Genomic DNA, 19,569 nt, shown 5'->3' with positions numbered 1-19,569 from the left:
ATAGTGCCACTTCTAGTTTTCAGGTGGTTTATTGGAGATAAGAGGCTCAGGGACTTAACTTGCCCTAGCTGTTTTCGAATCACAATCTTCAGATCTCAGCCTCTGAGAAGCTAAGATTGCACGAATGAGCCACTGTCACCCAGTCTAAGACTAACCTTTAAAGAAAAAAAGTTATTACAGTTGTTTAGAGGCTGCCTTAGATACCTGACACTTGGGAATTCCAGTTTTAAATGTTTAAGAATCACTGAAATTATGAGCTACATCAATGAAGACAGAACTGATGGTATATAGAATTCTATCATTTTCAGAATCACCTACCGTTAGCTTGGATAGCTGCAGAAATATTTTCACTGAGGCACTTATATACATTAAGCATATCTAAATAAATTCTTCCAAGCTGAATTACAAAGGGATGTCCAACAGCTTTGCAAGCTCTCACATTTGTTTTTAAGATGCTACCGAGCTGCTTGACTGTTTCTGGATCTTTCAGTATGTCCACATTCTGCAGGAGAAAAAAAATACAATTTATACCATGAGAATTATCCATGTAATTATTAAGACAGAAACAATGAGCAGGGCCCTTGGTGGCTCACGCCTGTAATCCTAGCTACTCAGGAGACTGAGATCTGAGGATCACGGTTCAAAGCAAGCCTGGGCAGGAAAGTCCGTGAGACTCTTATCTCCAATAAACCACTAGAAAACCGGAAGTGGCACTGTGGTTCCAAGCAGTAGAGCGCTGGCCTTGAGCTGAAGAGCACAGAGACAGTGCCCAGGCCCAAAGTTCAAGCCCCACAACCGACCAAAACGAATGCCATTTTTATCCCAAACTACTGTCCTACTTCCAGTACTAAATGATAAAAACAAATACCAAATCCACCTTTAAGGTTGGGTTGTAACTCAGTAGGAGAGCATGAGCTTTGCATGTAAATCCTAGCCATCAATCCTCAGTACCATAAACAAAGGAATGATACGTTCTAAGAACAAAATGATATATTATCATTTTAAGATCAAAATATGAAAAAAGAATCAACAAAACCTTCAATGTTTTAATTGTGCAAGATCACACATAAAAAGCACATATAAGCCGGGCGCTGGTGGCTCACGCCTGTAATCCTAGCTACTCAGGAGGCTGAGATCTGAGGATCACAGTTCAAAGCCATCATCCCTGGCAGAAAAGTCTGCGTGAGACTCTTATCTCCAATAAACCCCTAGAAAACCGGAAGTAGTGCTGTGGCTGAAGTGGTAGAGCACTGGCCTTGAGCTGAAGAGCTGAGACAGCGCCCAAGTTCAGAGTTCAAGCCCCACGACCAAAAAAAAAAAAAAAAAAAAGCACGTATGAATGAGGGCATAATTTCACAAGTATTAAGATCATTCAGGCACTGGTAGTGGCTTATACATGCAATCCTAGCTAGTAAAGAGGTAGACAGTGTAAGGCTCTTCACAAAATGTGAGATCATATCTCAAAAATTATGAGAAGCTGGGAATGTGGCTTAGTGGTAGAGTGCTTGCCTAACATACATGAGGCCCTGAGTTCAATTCCTCATTACCACATACACATAAAAAGTCGGAAAGTGGCACTGTGGCTAAAGTGGTAGAGGGCTAGCCTTGAGCAATATTTGCTCAGGGACAGTGCTCAGGCACTGAGTTCAAGCCCCAGGACTGAGGGGGAAAAAATTATTAAAATAAAAAGGGCTGAAGAAACATGCTGTTAAGCATAGTTCATAGATAGCAAGAACAAAACTGACAGCCGGCGTTGGTGGCTCACACCTGTAATCTTAGATACTCAGGAGGCTGAGATTTGAGGATCACAGCTCAAAGCCAGCCTGGACAGTTAAGTCTGTGAGACACTTATCTCCAACAAACCACTAAAAAACGAGAAGTGGCACTGTGGCTAAGTGATAGAGCACTCGCCTTGAGCGGAAGAGCACAGGGATAGTACCCAAGCCACATGACCAACCACCACAACCACAACAACAAACTGAGCTCAAAACTCAATACCATTGGGAAAGGATGGAAAGGGAAACAAAGAGGAGGCAACAATGCTTGATAAGAAATGTACTCATGGGGCTGGGAAGATGGCTCAGTGGTAAAGCGCTTGCCTTGCATACCTGAGGCCCTGGGTTCGATTCCTCAGTACCACATAAAACAAAATGAAAAAAGCCGGAAGTGGTGCTGTGGCTCAAGTGGTAGTGTTAGCCTTGAGCTGAAAAGCTGAGGGACAGCGCTCAGGCCCAGAGTTCAGACCCCACGACCAGACCCCGCCCCCCCCCAAAAATGTACTCATGGCTGGGAAGGTAGCTCAGTGGTAGAGCGCTTGCCTTGCATGCATGAAGCCCTGGGTTCGATTCCTCAGCACCACATAAGCAGAAAAATAAAAAGCCGGAAGTAGCGCTGTGGCTCAAGTGGTAGAGTGCCTGCCTTGAGCTGAAGAGCTGAGGGACAGCACCCAGGACTAGCCTTCAGGCCCCATGACCAGACGCCCCCTCCCCCAAAAAAAGAAATGTACTCATTACCTTGCCCATGTAATTGTAACCCTTCTGTATAGTATTTTCACAATTTAAAAAAAAATTCAATACCATAAAAAAATTCTTTTGAGCTCCAACAGCCCCACCAAACACATACAAACTCAAAATACTGAAATCATAACTACTATTCAACTTCTTTAGAACTTAATAAAAAAAATAACTTACTTTGGTTGCCTGCTGGATTATACTATCCCACACTTGATTAGGGAGTAGCATGTATTTTTCTATCAAATGTTCTTGGACTGTTTGGTCTGTCTGTGCACCAATCATGTATCCCACAGCTTCATAAAATGTATGAACCTATTTTTAAAAGACATATTTTAACTTTCACACACACACACACATATATATATATTTATAAATCTTAAAATACTATAATTGATGTAGGCTAAAAGCCTAATTAATAAACTTATATAAGTTGTTGGCTTATTATTAAAATTTCTCCCAGAAACACTTGAATGGTACAACAATATGGCACTCTATTGCCATTAGTATATCTACCTTAATGCTGGCTTTATGTATCACATACCTGCTGAGGCTGAAGATCACAAATTATAGTGTTAATGTTGTTTAAAATCTCATCAATAAACGGCATCACTTCTCCAACCTGAACCTGAACGAAATGCCTGCGGCATTTTTGAGCTATTTTGATGAAAGTATCACAAGCCATGTCCTGCACTCCATCATGGGTCTCTAACAAAACAAAAATGTATGTATTTTTTTTTACAGAATTTAACACAATTTAAAAAACAAAAATTGAAAGAAGAAATTTACCATGCATGAATTCAAACAGCTTGTTAACTACTGTCTTCAAAAACTTCCAGTGAGCTCTTAAAAATCTTGGATATTGACCTACTATGTACATGATATTTGATGCAATAATTGCTTTATTATCTTTGCCTCTTTTCTGTTCACATAATCCTAATAGATCCTGCAAAAGGAAACAAATTTAGGCTTTACATCATAAAAAATTTCTACCTAATGCTATTTCTTACATATTTGTCACATACCTTTATAACAGTAACAAGAAACCGTTTTTCATCCTCTTCATGCATTGCTCCACTAATGGAGCCTATTGCCCAACATAACGTATTCAAATTCTTCCAAGACCACTCTGTACCATTCACTTGATTGTGAAGTTTCTCAGTCATTATTCTTTCTGTATCTACATAATCCAGATGAGTAAGGTAAACTACAAAAAAGGAAAGATGCCAAATATTACCAAGCATAACAATGTGTCACAAAAACTTTTTTACTGAAGGTTAACAGTGTATTATTAATAAACATTGCTACTACAAGATTTAGACAAATATCACTAAGCCTAAGAAGTATTTCCACTTATGAATATGTGCAGAAAGGTACAGGTTAAATTAACAGTATTTTCTAACTTACCTAATGTCTCTCTCATATTCTTATACAAATTTATGGAATCTGTATCTTTCATGAATTCTCTCACTACTTCTCCCTGATCGTTTTCTACAACCAGTACTTCCTCTGGTTTAGCCATTCGACTAACCATCAATAAACGAACCTATTCATAAATAAAACAATCAAGAAAAATCTGTTAGACATTTGCAACTGCAGGATTCAGAGAAGATACTTATGGTATACACTTAAATTTTTACCATACTAAACCAAAATCATTCTCACAAAAATAAACTATTAAAAAACTTTTTGTCTGTATGTGTGCCAGTACTGATGTCTGAACTCCCAGACTCATGCTCTTGACTTTTATTTTTCACTCAAGACCAGTATTCTACCCCATGTAGTAGACCTCTACTTTCTGATTGTTTTTGGTGCCCTTACTGAGGCCTAGATCCTGTTCCTTAGCCTTTTCCTTCATGGCTGGTACTCTACCACTAGGGTCACTGCTTCACTTCTGGATCTTTGTTAATTGGAGTTAAGAGTCAAATGGACTTTCTTGCTTGTGCTGGGTCTGAATGCAATTCTCAGCCTTCAGCTTCTACGTGAGCTAGAATTAGAAGTACTATCCAGTGGTGCCTGGCTAACTTCTCTATTTTGCTGGTTAATTGCAGAATTGCTACCCAGGTTGACTTTAATCCTCAGATCTCAACATTATCCTAAGTATTTAAAGAGTATAAGGCACTGCCACCCTGCTAAACTATCAAGGAAACATTTTTTTTTTTGGGGGGGGGGGGGGGGGGTCCGGTCGTGGGGCCTGAACTCTGGGCCTGGGCGCTGTCCCTCAGCTCTTCAGCTCAAGGCGAGTGCTCTACCACTTGAGCTACAGAGCCACTTCCGGTTTTCTGGTGGTTTATTGGAGATAGGAGTCTCACGGTCTCTCCTGCCCGGGCTGGCTTTGAACCGTGATCCTCAGATCTCAGCCTCCTGAGTAGCTAGGATTACAGGCGTGAGCCACCAGCGCCTGGCAAGGAAAATTTTAATGTAACTTTGCAACGCTTTTTTTTTAAACCGTATTTTACAGCAGTTTCCTATGTCTCATTCTCAGATTGATTCAGTTGGTTGGCTGAGGTCATTGTGATAATGATGCTGGCACAGGGACCATACCTTGAGATCTACAGCTCTTAAACTAGTGTACATATTCATCACTTGTTGAGAAGTTGCCTGGTACCTTTTACAGTTTATTAGTCGAAAGAACATTAGTGAAAGCATTTTTACTTAGCTCAAAATTAAAGCAATAGAAAAATTAAACCACTTTTCTATTGTCACCTTTGATAACACGGGTAAATACAGCTGCCTCCTGGGAGGAACATCAAAATGCTGACTTCCAGAGAGCAATGGAGAAGCAGATGTAGAAAATGGGCTCTCTCTATAGAGTTCAGCTGCCAGATGATTCCAGTATTCAAGACAAATCTTAAAGATTTCAGTTTCTTCCACTTCAGATACCAACAACATATAATGAAGGGCCTACATATAAAATCAATGACATTAAGTAGTTGTTAACACACTGTAACCAATTCCAAACTCCCTCTTACCATTCTATTCTCGCTTGAGATAGCACGTTAATATGTAGCTCAAAATGACTTCAAATTAGCTATTTTCCTGCTATTCTACTAGGAGTACAGATGTGTACTACTATCCTGACCTTGCTTTTTGAGATATGGCAGGCAGGAACGACTCAATACATTGTTTTTTTTAAAGTAAAGATAACTTTATAAACCTATTTATTATTTTTTTTGTCAGTCATGGGCTTGAACTCTGGACCTTGGCACTGTCCCTCAGCTCTTCAGCTCAAGGTAAGTACTCTACCACTTGTACCACAGTACCACTTCTGTTTTTCTGGTGTCAACTGGAGATAAAAATCTCATGTCCTGCCGGGCGCGGGTGGCTCAAAGCCAGCCCGGGCAGGAATTCCATGCGACTTTTATCTGCAATAAACCACCAGAAAACTGGAAGTGGTACTGTGGCTCAAGCGGTAGAGCGCTTGCCTTGAGCTGAAGAGTTGAGGGATAGCGCCCAAGCCCAGAGTTCAAGCACCAAAACCGACAAAAAAAAAACAAAAAACAAAAAACAATTCATGTCCTTTCCTGCTGGGACTGACTTCGAACTGGAGGCTGACCTCAGCCTCCTCAGTAGCCAGGATTACAGGTGTCAACACCTGGCATTGAATCTAATTTTAAGACAGTGTCTCACACTCTGTGGCCCACAGTGGCTTTAAAATTTCTACCTTTCTGGGGGGGGGGGGGGGGGGGGGGAGGCTGGGAAGGGATGTGAAGGGTAAACAAAGGAGGAGGCTGCAATGCTTGGTAAGAAATGTACGCATTATCCTGCCCATGTAATTGTAACTCCTCTGTACAGTATCTTCACAAATAAAATTAAATTAAATTTTAAAAAAATTTCTATCTTTCTTCACACACTTACTGTTCACAGGAGTTTGTCACCAAGTCGTTAAAAATCTAAGTTTGATTGTAAATGTTTAGTCTTAGCTTTACAGAAAACACAAAAGCAAGTAATGGCTTATAATGCACAAGAAAAAGTAAGAAATCTCAAAGCTTTATACATTTTTGAAGGCACATGTTTAGAGCTGCTTTTTTATAATGTATCAATTTTCAGGTACCAAGAATGCACAAAGTTTACCTCCATGAGTGTTTCCCTGAGATTGAGTCTTTTCTCTATAAGTTGACCGTGTTCTTTCAGAAAGGTGCAGAGAAATAAACTGAGATTTTGAATGAAGTTCTGTTCATCATCTTTTCCATTTGAGTATGCAAGTCGAATATTAGTATTTAAGGGAAGCATCTGTGAAGTTAAAATTCACTATTAGTTTCTATCATATAAACCTAACAAAAGAAATTATTTTAAGCTTTTAAGATTCCAAAATCAATATTTTTTTTTGGAGGGGGGGGTGAGTCCTGGGACTTGAACTCAGGGCCTGGGCATTGTCTCTGAGCATCTTTTCCTCAAGGATAGCACACTACCACTTCAGCTACTGCACCACTGCCAGCCTTTTCTGTTTATGTGGTTCTGAGGAAGCGAACCCAGGGCTTCAAGCACTACCAATAAGCCATTTCCAGCCCCCACCAAGTCTCTTATACCGGTTTGTTTTATTATAACCTGGACTGATTCTTTCTCTCTTTTTTTCACATCACATAGGTAATGTGCCCACAAGGTCCCAGGGAGGCACATGTCACACAGGCATGTGAGGACCCAATCATCACACTCACATTTATAAACCTTTCAACTCCCTGATAAGTGACACTGAAAATGCAAAGTCAATCCACTGATTAAAAAACAGTAATATAGCATTAGAATTTTTTCCTAATCACTTCTGATAACTAGTCATGCTGGTGCGGAATTTTTCAGACAAAATATCACCAATCTGAGGCTTCACTAGCAATCCAAAAAAGCACACTGAGGGGCAGTTTTCACAGTAGTTCCCACATTTCTAATATATTTCAAAAAATTTTTGGAATTTCTTAATAATTACAAATTTCCTAAAATAATCAGATTATGGCCAATCTGTGCTAAAACAATGCAACCTGACCCCAACATTTTCAAAGGCACTAAAATTTTCAGAATACTGGTATATTACCTGTTTTAGCTGCATCATTGTCAGTGTAAATAGTGTTACAAATTGTTCTTCATATTGGCTTACACTCACACCAGCAATCTCAGTGAGGCACTTTAGAGAAACATTTCGAAACATTGGAACATTCAGGAACTGTTTGCAAAAAAGGGGAAAAAACATAACATTAAATGACACAAAATATTTGAAGTTAACATAGGGGAAGTTGGTGCTATCAGAACACAAGGATACATAACACAGATAAGTGATACATTACTTTTTGCACATGAACTCAGACACATACTTTGTTTGACTTTATAATCTACCAATGTATACTAAATGCCTTTGGGGAATTGTTATTGTTATTATAAAGGAGATGTACAAAGTGTTACAGCTATATTAGTCAGGTCGAGGACATTTCTTTTTGTACAAGATCATGCTTTCCTTTGTTCTCGTCCCAGTTTTTCCCTCCCATCCCCAACCACAGCTGTATAGTTCATTTTCAACATAGTGTCTCATGAGTATCACTGCCGTATTAAATGTTCACCCTTTCTCACTCCATTTCTGTGCCCTCCTTACTCTCCCAAAGACAGGCAGTAACAGCAACACAGAGAAAATTCCATTTCCTGGAATTCACTTCAATACTGATTTATATGATCAGATGCACATGGGTACTCTGCCTTTGTATTCTACAGCTCAGAGTATCCTCCTTTATCTCACTGTGTGAAAATGAATTAGCTTTACTCTTTGTAGTAATGGGCATTGAATTCAAGACTTTAAGTGCTCTATTACTTGAACCATACCCCAACTCCTTTTGTTTCTATCCTTTTTTTTTTTTTTTGCCAGTCCTTCATCTAGAAAGTAAGAGCCTACATGCTGTTTTATGTTTAAGACTAGCACTCTACTACTTGAGCCATAGTTCTACTTCTAGATTTTTTCCCCATAATTGGAAATCAGTCTTATGAACTTTCCTACTAAGGTTAGAGTCAAACTGTGATCCTCAATCTCAGCTTCCTGGGTAGCTAGGATTACAGTATGAACCAACTGTGCCTAGCTTGTACTTTCTGTTGTTGTTTGTCAATCCTGGGGTTTGAACTCAAGGGCCTGGAGCACTGTCCCTGAACCTCTTTTTACTCTAGCACTCTACCACTCTGAGCAACAATGCCACTTTAAGTTTTCTGGTAGACTGGCTTAGAACCATGATCCTCAGATCTCAGCCTCCTGAGTAGCGAGGATTATAAGCATGAGCTACCAGGACCCAGCTGTACTTTTTATAAAATGGTATCTCATTTAACTTTACCCAGGCTCATCATAGATCTAGCGATCCTCCTTGCCCCTACACCTATCAAAGACCACCATCCAGCTACAATATGCTTTCTTCTGATGGTGTCCAATCATCTGAAAAGCAAAGTTACTTACTACAAACTTCTGCCTGACCTACTATATGACTTTCAAGAACATCATGAACTAGATCTAATACCTTGACTGCTTAAGATTTTTAAAGTGTGTGGGGGTGGGGGGGGGTAAGGGGAGGATGGGAAGGGATGGGGAAACATAGGGGGAGGCTACAATGCTTGATGTACTTATTATCTTGCCCAGGTAATTGTAACCCCTCTGTACAGCATTTTCACAATTAAAAAAAAAAAAAAGACTTTAAAGCAGGATTGGTAAGCAGGCACTAAGTTATGAATGGCACTTGTGTGTGGCAATTTGGTAAGTATTAAAAACCTTAAGTGGAGACTGTATTCTTTGCCTCATATATAATATACATCTGAGGGAAGGTGGAGGGAAGCACACAGAATCAGTGCAAAACAGGTGAAAATGTGCAGCAGTGGGGACCATTGACTGCACTGGACATTGATGAAAGCTAACCAAGTAACTCATGGGAGGAGATAGGAGGGAGAGAATAAGAGAGAATGAGGGAACAGATGATACCAAGCAAAAAGAAAGAAGTGTACTTATCACCTGATATGTCAAGATAACCCCCACTGCATATCACCTCTAAAACAACAAATTAAAAAAAAAATGAGAAGTAGAACATGAGGCCTGGCTAAAGTAGAACACCAGCTGTGATAACCAAGTAAGAGGATAAGGTCTAAGTTCATGTTCCAGTAAGAGCATGATGAATGAGAGATGGGGCGGGGAAGGAGAGGAGGAAGTGATGTCACCTGTTATCTCAAACAAGGAGGCTGAGATAGGATCAACCTAGAATATCAAGGATCTCAAAAAACAACAAAACCCAGAACAACAAAATGACTTTATAGGTAAGTGAACATACCTTGAACCACAAAGTATTAAAAAGTTATAAAACTCACTTTTTATGTTGTTCAATAAGTACCTTATTCATTACATCTTTCAAGATAATACAACTGATAGTACTATTTATTCAATGAGAAACAGTAACCCAATTCCATAATGGAATAATAGGTTTTTTGTTTGTTTTCTGCTTTTCTTTTTGCTTTGCCTAGGCTGAGCAAGTGCTTTGGCATTCCTACTCTGAATTTTGACACAGGGTGCTACTGAGTAGCTCAAGCTGGCACTGGACTAACTATACAGCTCAGACTGGGCTCAAAAATCACAACTTCTCTGCTTCCTCAGTTGTGGTGTTACAGGTAGGTGCTACTACGCCTCAGGATTTTGAGGCTCAGGACTAACCATTACTAGCTGCAACGGTGGAAGTCTTTTTGAGCAGTTCCTTCAAACTACCATTCTGAATGAAAGCAAACAGTTTCTAAGACAAAAGGATATTATTATACTCTAGTGACAAAAACAACTTTAATAAATCCATTTTACCTTATAAATTAATGTGCTGATTAACTTGGTCTCAAAAATATATCCCAGTGGAATCCAGTTCAGAAATCTCAACAGTGTTTCCAAGGTTGCATGTACAAGTGGAGCATTTTGAGAATTTTCCTGGTAACAAAAATATGTTAATAATTACTTTCCATTAATTTCTCCTTGAGTGTGTGGGAGGGGTGTGTGTGGGGGGGGTGCGCCAGTCCTGAGTCTTTAAGTCAGGGCCTGGGTGCATCTGCTAAGAAGCATTTTATGCTTAAGGGCAGTGCTCCACAGTTTGAGTCACACCTCTTATTCCAGCATTTTGGTGGTTAATTGGCAGTAGAATCTAACTGTATTTAAGTTTCGTGGACTTTCCTACTTGGGCTACCTTTGAGCCATTACCCTCAGCTCTCAGTTTCATCAGAACCTAAGATTGCAGGCATGAGCCACCAAAGCCTGGCCAATAATTAATAATCATAAAAGTGAAATTTAAAGTACTTACCATTACAAACTGACAAAGTTGAAATATTTGTGAGAATTCATTGCACATGCTAAAAAAACAACAAAAACACGTCAGGATGAGAAGACAGAAAAACACCCTAATTATGTACAATTCAATAAAAATAATAAATGCTGAGCTCAATGGTACATACATATATAATCCTAGCACTTGAGGTGGAGTTCAAGGATAGCTTGGACTACATGGTAAGATTTTCTCAAAATCAAAACAAATGACACCCCTCCCCACAATACCAAACAACAAAAAGCCCAGTAAAAAACCTTGGCAATCTGGTCAATGAGAACACATATAAGGCATCAATAAAAGTCTACAAGCCATTAAAAATTACAATTAAGCATCAGGTGTGGTAGTATATGCATGTGGTAGTATATGCACTGAGGAGGCTGAGGAAAGAGGATCCTGAGTTTGAGGCCAACCTGAATTACTAAGAAAGATCTAGGTTAGCATGGTATACAGCAACAAGGTCTCAAAAATAGAAAACTCCAAAATCAAATTATGAACACTTTCTATTACCATTTCTTGAGATTAGAATTATATAGGTATAGTCAACAACCATGAGCTACATTTGCTGTTTAAAGGTTTACCTATCAAAACCGTACATTTCATATCTTAAAAGATATGTGAAGAAAATGTTTCCTAACAGTGCTATTGTTTCAATAATTTAAATCAAGGTTGTCCCTTTAAGACATCAAAAAAAAAGCCTTCCCCCCAAAACTGTATTAAATTATTAAATGGTATTTAAAGTTACATGTGTACCCTCCCTTATCTGCGGAGAATAAAACCCCAGACATTAGTAAAAGCATAAAACCATGAATATTCTGACCCCTGTAAATTTTTATCACACACACCACATACACATGCACTTTCTCATTCTAGTTATAGCAACTTACACACAGTAAGATTAACAACAAATAATAAGACAGACAATTGTGTTATCTCTTTCAAAATGTCTTATTGTATTCCCACCTTAAAAAAAAAGCTGGCAGGGGTGGGGAAGGGAGAAGGGGGAGATGGGGAGGTGGAGAGGGAAGGGATGATAGGTGAAAAACAGAGGTAACAATGCTCGATAGGTATTCATTACCTTACTCATGGAACTGTAACCCCTCTGTACACTATTTTTACAATAAAAAAGCATTAAGAAAAAAAAAAAAAAGGTAGGCAAGCACTCTACCACTAAGCCATATTCCCAGCCTTAAATAAAAGGTTGTGGTGTTCTTAATGACTGCAACAAGTAATATACTTACAATGCATGTAGCTTACTTACTACTTAAGATAAAGTCTGGCACACTCCATACTATATACTGGAACTAACAAGATTCAGGGAATTACAAACAGATGACTATTACACATAAATCATTTTATGAGATCTTAACATTACACATACTTTTATATCTGTCATTTACATTTGGACTTCTTTAGAACTATTTTTCAACTTGTAATTGAAAACATTGCTGAATACAGTTCACTAAATATAATTCACTTCCAAATTACTTGAAATAACCTGAAAGTTTATGTTTTGAAATTCTAAAACACAATTATTACTTGCCTGTCTTTTAAATGCTTTGCTTTCACTTGAGTTATCTGTCCACTAGAAAAATCAAATACTTCTTCGCTCAAGAGTTTGAGAATCACCATATTATTTTGACAAAGACTTTCGCTGGTCCTACTTGCTCCAACAATGTCACTGATAAAAGTTGGCCAATGCTTAGGCCATTCTTGTTTAAGTATCTAAAATAAGACATGAAGTATTAATTTCCCTTCTCAAAGCAGTTAAAAAAAGAAGCTTCAAAGAAATTGCACGATACTGATACATAGGACTAAACATTAACTACTTTCTATTTTTGTTTATTAAATGTCTATCTATATCATATACTAGGTAGAAAACAGAATAAAAATAGTCATATATATTTTTTGTGTGCCTGAATTATGCTTCTGTCTCACAGTGGGTATTCTACAGTTTGATCCATACCTGTTTTTTTCTTTTCGTGTGTGTGTGTGTGTGTGTGTGTGTGTGTGTGTGTGTGTGTGTGTGTGTGTGTGTGTGTGTGTGTGTGTGTGTGTGTGTGTGTGTGTGTGTGTGTGTGTGTGTGTGTGTGTGTGTGTGTGTGTGTGTGTGTGTGTGTGTGTGTGTGTGTGTGTGTGTGTGTGTGTGTGTGTGTGTGTGTGCGCAAGAGCACACTGGTCCTGGAGCTTGAATTCAGGGCCTGACACTGTCTTTGAGCTTTTTAAATCAAGACGAGCACCACTTGAACCACAGCTCTACTTCTGGCTTTTTGGTGGTTAATTGGAGCGTGAGACTCGGCCTTTCCTGCCTACACTGACGTCAAACTGAGATCTTCAGTTCTCAGCCTCTTCAGTAGGTAATATTATGGGCATGAACCACTGGTGGCCAGCAACTGCCCTTTTTAAATGTTTAATTAATTATTGCTAGTTCTGGGGCTTGACCTGGACTTTGTCCCTGTCTTGAGTAAAAGTAGGATTGAAAAACCATCTGCTTACTAAAAACACAATGGACCACACTAAATTTGTAAATTGTACTCTATTTGCAGCTATATTCTTTGGGGAAAACAAAAACTTGTGTCACAATACTACAGGGAACTAATCAATATAAAAATTTAAATTTTAGACTGCACAGAATGTTAAAAGACAGTTTGGAGATCAATTAGAATGATACAAAGTCAAGGCAAATATATAAATTAAGATTGATAGCCGTACCAAGGAAAAATGCCTATGAGGAAAAGAGTCAAGAAGAATCCAAAGCCTCACAAAAACTTGACAATTCACATTAATACCATATTGATAGGTTTATAATACTTGACGATTCCTACCCAATACTAATACTAGATGATCACTACCACAGTTGTTATTAGACTAACTACTCTTACTACTTCTACAACTTAATAGTCTACTTTATTTGATAAAGTAGGTTTAAAGACTGTGTTCAAATATTAAACATTATAGAAACATTTAATAATTCTTATGAGGAAGTTAAAAGGCTTACCTGGACAAGAATCATATTTAATTTCCCGATATACACCTTTTCTTTCTAAGGAGAAAAAAAATTGGATTAAATGATAGCCTAAAGTAGAGTTGCCTGAGAAACAGTGAGTGAAATACCACTATAAAAGTACATTTAAAGTGAAGAAGCCAGTTGTATAATGCCAATATGACTGGATCTTTTCTTTTTTTGGCCAGTCCTGGAGCTTGAACTCAGGACTTGGGCTCTGTCCCTGAGCCTCTCTATGCTTAAGGCTAGAGCTCTACCACTTTATCCATAGCTCCACTTCTAGCCTTTTCTCTATGCTTAAGGCTAGAGCTCTACCACTTTATCCATAGCTCCACTTCTAGCCTTTTCTGTGTATATGGTATGGAGGAATTGAGCCCATGCATGCTGGGCAAGCACTCTACCACTGAGCCACATTTGTAGTCCATGACTGTATCTTAAAAACTTAGATGGAAAGGGAAAATTGTAGAAGAAATTCTAAATACTTTATTTGGTGATACTAAGCATTAGACGAAACTTTCATGCATGATAGGCAATTTTTCTGTCATTTAAGCCATAGCTCTGGATCTCTATATGCTAGTAATGTAGAATATTCAACTGTACTTTATGGAAGTCATGCATGTGGGATGAAAATATGGACAACAAAAAAATAAAATTCATGGGCTGGGAAGGTGGCTCAGTGGTAGAGCGCTTGCCTTGCATGCCTGAGGCCCTGGGTTCGATTCCTCAGCACCACATAAGAAAAAAGCTGGAAGTGGTGCTGTGGCTCAAGCGGTAGAGCTAGCCTTGAGCTGAAGAGCTGAGGGACAGCACCCAGGCCCAGAGTTCAGGCCCCATGACCGACAAAAATAAATAAATAAATAATAAATAAATAAAAGTACATCTTTGAGCCAGGTGCCAGTGGCTCCCACATGTAATCCTAGCTACTCAAGAGACTGAGATCTGAGGATCATAGTTTGAAGCTGGTCAGGGCAAAAAAGTCCATGTGAAACTCTTTATCTCTAACCACTCAAAAACCAACCACTCAAAAACCAGAAGTGGCACTGTGGCTCAAAGTAGAGTACTACCATTGTGCAAAAGCACTCAGGGACAGTGGCTAGGCCCTGACTTCAAATCTCATTATTTATCTTTATGATTGATCTAAGTACTTACAAAACCTAAATGACCAGGCAATCTAAAAAGAAAAAAAAAATCATTAATTCTTACCTCTACACAAGTTGGGTCAGAAGATGTCTTGATAATGAGGCCAACAACATATTTTTTTATTCCTATTAAAAAAATTATACATAATGTCATAACAAATATCAAAATAACTTATTCACGATAACCAAAGCTATGCTATACAAATTACCAGATAATTTATTTCCTTTACAGAAGTACATGAACTTGCCTGTGGAGAGAACTCAACTATGTATGTTGAGTAAAATTTTGTAACCAGTATTTTAGCTGTTTCATCTTAAAGAAAAAAATTTTTTACTGCTAACTATGCAGTATTGGCATTATTTTTCCACTATAGAAGAATTTTGTATAGCCTTATTTTCCAACTTCATTATGATTTTTCAGAAATACTTTGGAATAAAAACCAAGAGTGTATTTTTTTTTCTTCCAGTCCTGGGGCTTGAACTCTGGGCCTGGGCGCTGTCTCTCAGCTCTTCAGCTCAAGGCTAGTGCCCTACCACTTGAGACACAGCGCCATTTCCAGCTTTTTTCTGCTTATGTAGTGCTGAGGAATACAACCCAAGGCTTCATGCATGCAAGGCAAGCACTCTACCACTGAGCCACCTTCTCAGCCCAAAAGTGTATTTTTTTAAATGTACATAATGCATTAAAAGAAAACCCTAAAATCATTTTGAAACATGCTAATAGGTCTTCAGGACCTAGGAAAAAGCATATTTTTTACTAAAATAATTAGGGCCAGCCATGCTATTTAGTAATAGATTGTTTGGCTTAGCATGTGCAAAAACATACATTTCATTACAAACCTTGCCCAAAAGGCAAATTAATTTAGTATTTTTACTTTAAAGCTTTCTTTGGTTCATTATTTGAATGATCTTAGTATGTAGTTGAGGACAGCCCTCAAACTAGAATTAAGTTTCCCAATGCTAAAATTATAAACATTGGCAAACAGTTCTGGATTCCATTAACTTCTCTGTCCCTGTTTTTTGTTTTTTTTCCCCTCATCTTATTTTGGTGCTGATTCTGGGGCTTAACCTCAGTGTGCCTCATGCTATTGCTTGGCTTTTCCATTCAAGGCTATCACCTGAGTCTCACCTCCACTTCTGTGAATTTACTTGACAGAGGTAAGGGTCTCACAGACTTTCCTGCTCTGGAAAGCTTCGAACCTCATCTTCAGATCTCAGCCACCTACTGAGTAGCTAGATTACAAAGCCTGGAGCCACTAGTGCCAGCTAACCCAGCTTTATAAATTACTATCATTAAAGCTCTTTTTATCTTGTTTGTTTCTATGTCTTTGGGAGTGTAAGGGAGGGACAAAGTGTAAACAGAAGCAGCAATGTTACTGGATAATATGTTGAAAATGAACTGTACAACTTGTGGGTAGGATGGGAGGGAAAAACTGGGAAGAGAGTGAGGGATGGGATGGCAGTGTCCAAAAGGAAATGAACTCTGCCTGATTTATGTAACTGTAACTCCAGTTTTCAACATTTTCAAATAATTTTTAAAAGCTTTTCATAAAAGATGGGTCTAAAAAGGAGGAAATGTTCCTCTGAAATTTCTTTTTTTATGATGCCACCCTAGCGCTTGAACTCTGGACCTAGGTACTGTCCTTGAGCTTTTTCTTGCTCAAGGCCAGTACTTGACCACTTGAGCTACACTTCTGACTTTTTTGAGTGGTTAACTAGAGATTAAAAAAAAAAAAAAAAACCTCATAGAGAACTAGAAAGCAGAAGTGGAGCTGTGGTTCAAAGTGGCAGAGTACTAGCCTTGACCAAAAAGAGCTTAAAGACAGCATCCAGAAGCTGGGCATTAGTGGCTCACACCTGTAATCCTAGATACTCATGAGGCTGAGATCTGAGGATCAAGGTTCAAAGCCAGCCCTGGCAAGAGACTCTTATCTCTAACCACCAGAAAACCGGAAGTGGCACTGTGGCTCAAGTGGTAGAGGGCTAGCCTTGAGCTGAAGACCTGAGGGGTAGTATCCAGGCCCAGAGTTCAAGCCCCATGACTGACCAAAAAAAAAAAAGTTGAATTATATATACTATATATGTATCTTCAACTCTTAGCCAGGCAAAGCAATCAAAGCTTATGCAAATACACACAAAATTTACACATTACAAAGCAATTAATATCATCCCTCAGGGCCGGATGCGGATGGCTCACGCCTATAATCCTAGCTACTCAGGAGGCTGAGATCTGAGGATCGAGGTTCAAAGCCAGCCTGGGCAGGAAAGGGCAGGAAAGTCTGTGAGACTCTTATCTCCAATAAACCACTAGAAAACCAGAAGTGGCACGTACTATGGCTCAAGCTGTACAGTGCTAGCTTTGAGCTGAAGAGCTGAGGGATAGATGTAAGAAGACAGGATAAAAACGCACATATACACACTATTGAAACTTGTTATTTATAAAAAGGATTCATTAAATAATTAAAAGTATATTCATTAAATAATTAAAAGTATATTCGGTTCCAAATTTCTTTGAAAGGAAAACGGCCAACTCAAGGCATCAGGTTACATTATCAGCATCTTAACAATTCAATGATATACACTGTGATTAAGTTTTCAACTAAACTGAGGACTGCTTCAGAAAAAAAAATTATTCTTGGACAAATTATTAACAATGAAGTTGTGAGTTCCAATTCTACCTTGACAGTATCTAATCTCATCTACCACAGAAAACAGCCTTAAAACATTCTTTTTTTTTTTTTTTTTTGGGGGGGGGGGAGGGTCCGGTCATGGGGCCTGAACTCTGGGCCTGGGCGCTGTCCCTCAGCTCTTCAGCTCAAGGCTAGCGCTCTACCACTTGAGCCACAGCACCACTTCTGGCTTTTTTCTTTTTGCATATGTGGTGCTGATGAATCTAACCCAGGGCCTCAGGCATGCAAGGCAAGCGCTCTACCATTGAGCCACTTTCCCAGCCCAACTAAGACAGTTTTATCTGCTTGCTTTCCTTACACATCCAAGGAAAATCAAAATATCATTTCAACTCTTCACTAAATGGAATAGTTGTTGTAACCGCCAAATGGGACAGATAATTCTAAACTCCTGTTAGGGACTACTCTTCATAAAGCTCAACACACCTGGCTCAAGCATACCTATGATCCTAGCTACTCCGGAGGTTGAGGTCTGAGGATCAAGGTTTGAAGTTAGCATGTCTGTGGGATTCTTTTTTTTTTTTTTTTTGGTCGGTCGTGGGTCTTGAACTCAGCTAGGGTGCTGTCCCTGAGCTCTTCAGCTCTTCAGCTCAGCTCAAGGTGAGCGCTCTACCACTTGAGCCTTGAGCCACAGCGCCACTTCCGGTTTTCTAGTGGTTTATTGGAGAGTCTCAGGGACTTTCCTGCCCTGGCTGGCTTTGAACCGCGATCTTCAGATCTCAGCCTCTTGAGTAGTTAGGATTACAGGCGTGAGCCACCAGCGCCCCGGCTGTGGGATTCTTATCTCCAATTAACCACTACCAAAAAGACTAAAATGGCAAAGCAAGTCTTGAGCAAAAAATCTCCAGTACACACTCACTCACACACTCTCTCTCTCTCTCACTCACTCTCAGCCAGAAGTGGGAGTTGTGGCTCAAGTGGTACATGCCAGCTTTAAGCTAAGGGAAAGCACCAGTACCCACATTATACCAGCTATAAAAGTGCAATATATTTGAACAGTACTCTGAAGGAAAAAATAAAACACCACATTCCTCTATAGGGTTGATGTGAAAGGATGTTCAACACTCATCATTAAGGAAGAGGAGGGAGGAAGGAAGGAGGGAGGGAGGGAAGGAGGAAAAAAGGGAGGGAGAGATTTCTTGATTTTTAATTTTATGAAATTTCTGGTTTTGAGTATGAGAAAAAAAGTGTGAAGGGGCTGGGAAGGTGGCTCAGTGGTAGAGTGCTTGCCTTGCATGCATGAGGGCCTGGGTTCGATTCCTCAGCACCACATAAGCAAAAAGAAAAAAGCCGGAAGTGGCGCTGTGGCTCAAGTGGTAGAGCACTAGCCTTGAGCTGAAGAGCTGAGGGACAGCGCCCAGGCCCAGAGTTCAGGCCCCACGACCGGACCCAAAAAAAAAAAAAAACAAAAAAAGGGAATGCAAAAACAAAAGGGAGGGGGGTTAGGAAGGGGCTCAGTGGTAGAATGCTTGCCTTGCATGCATGAGGCCCTGGGTTTGATTCCTCAGCACCACATAAGCAGAAAAGGCTGGAAGCAGTGCTGTGGCTCAAGTGGTAGAGCGCTCGCCTTGAGCTGAAGAGCTGAGGGAAGCACCCAGGCCCCACAACAAAAAAAAAAGAATACAACACATACACACAAATCAAGACCAGACATGGTGGCACACACCTTAATCCCAGCAGGGAGGATGACATAGGTCTGAGGCCTACCCCAGGAAAAAATACAAGACCCTATTTTAAAAATAAAGTTATGTGGAGAAGTGTAATGTATAGGATCATGATCCAGGCCAAGATTAGGGACCTTATTCAAAAAACAACAAAGGCTAAAAGAACTGGGAGCATGGCTCACATTGTAGAGCAGCTGCCTAACAAGCACAAAGATCTGAACTCAAAAGCAAGTACCTCTCAAGCTGTATTTGTTTTAGGCAGAAC

At 39.4% G+C, this 19,569-nt stretch overlaps 1 protein-coding gene and 1 non-coding gene across 4 annotated transcripts in view; both read right to left on the bottom strand.

Moving 5' to 3' along the window:
• Positions 1–19,569, bottom strand: part of LOC138835944 (exportin-1) — a 55,948-nt gene that overhangs the window by 10,154 nt on the left and 26,225 nt on the right. For all 3 annotated transcript variants that reach the window (XM_070034515.1, XM_070034516.1, XM_070034517.1), the window contains 14 exons: positions 15,018–15,079; positions 13,809–13,853; positions 12,354–12,535; positions 10,790–10,838; positions 10,303–10,422; positions 7,537–7,665; positions 6,585–6,743; positions 5,217–5,414; positions 3,918–4,056; positions 3,536–3,717; positions 3,300–3,456; positions 3,055–3,218; positions 2,691–2,825; positions 319–502 (listed from right to left, as the gene is read on the bottom strand). In XM_070034515.1, coding sequence (XP_069890616.1) covers positions 319–502; positions 2,691–2,825; positions 3,055–3,218; positions 3,300–3,456; positions 3,536–3,717; positions 3,918–4,056; positions 5,217–5,414; positions 6,585–6,743; positions 7,537–7,665; positions 10,303–10,422; positions 10,790–10,838; positions 12,354–12,535; positions 13,809–13,853; positions 15,018–15,079 — 1,905 coding nt within the window. The remainder of the gene's footprint in view (positions 1–318; positions 503–2,690; positions 2,826–3,054; positions 3,219–3,299; positions 3,457–3,535; positions 3,718–3,917; positions 4,057–5,216; positions 5,415–6,584; positions 6,744–7,536; positions 7,666–10,302; positions 10,423–10,789; positions 10,839–12,353; positions 12,536–13,808; positions 13,854–15,017; positions 15,080–19,569) is intronic.
• On the bottom strand, positions 7,088–7,194 carry LOC138835957 (small nucleolar RNA U13). Its single transcript, XR_011374817.1, has one exon. It is a non-coding gene; the product is annotated as a small nucleolar RNA U13 (small nucleolar RNA).

Source organism: Dipodomys merriami, unplaced genomic scaffold, assembly GCF_024711535.1.
Source record: "Dipodomys merriami isolate MVZ:Mamm:240054 unplaced genomic scaffold, mDipMer1.0.p SCAF_242, whole genome shotgun sequence".
Lineage (NCBI taxonomy): Eukaryota > Metazoa > Chordata > Mammalia > Rodentia > Heteromyidae > Dipodomys > Dipodomys merriami.
The sequence above is the reverse complement of the archived record's forward strand: the minus strand, read 5'-3'. Positions and strand labels throughout refer to the sequence as shown.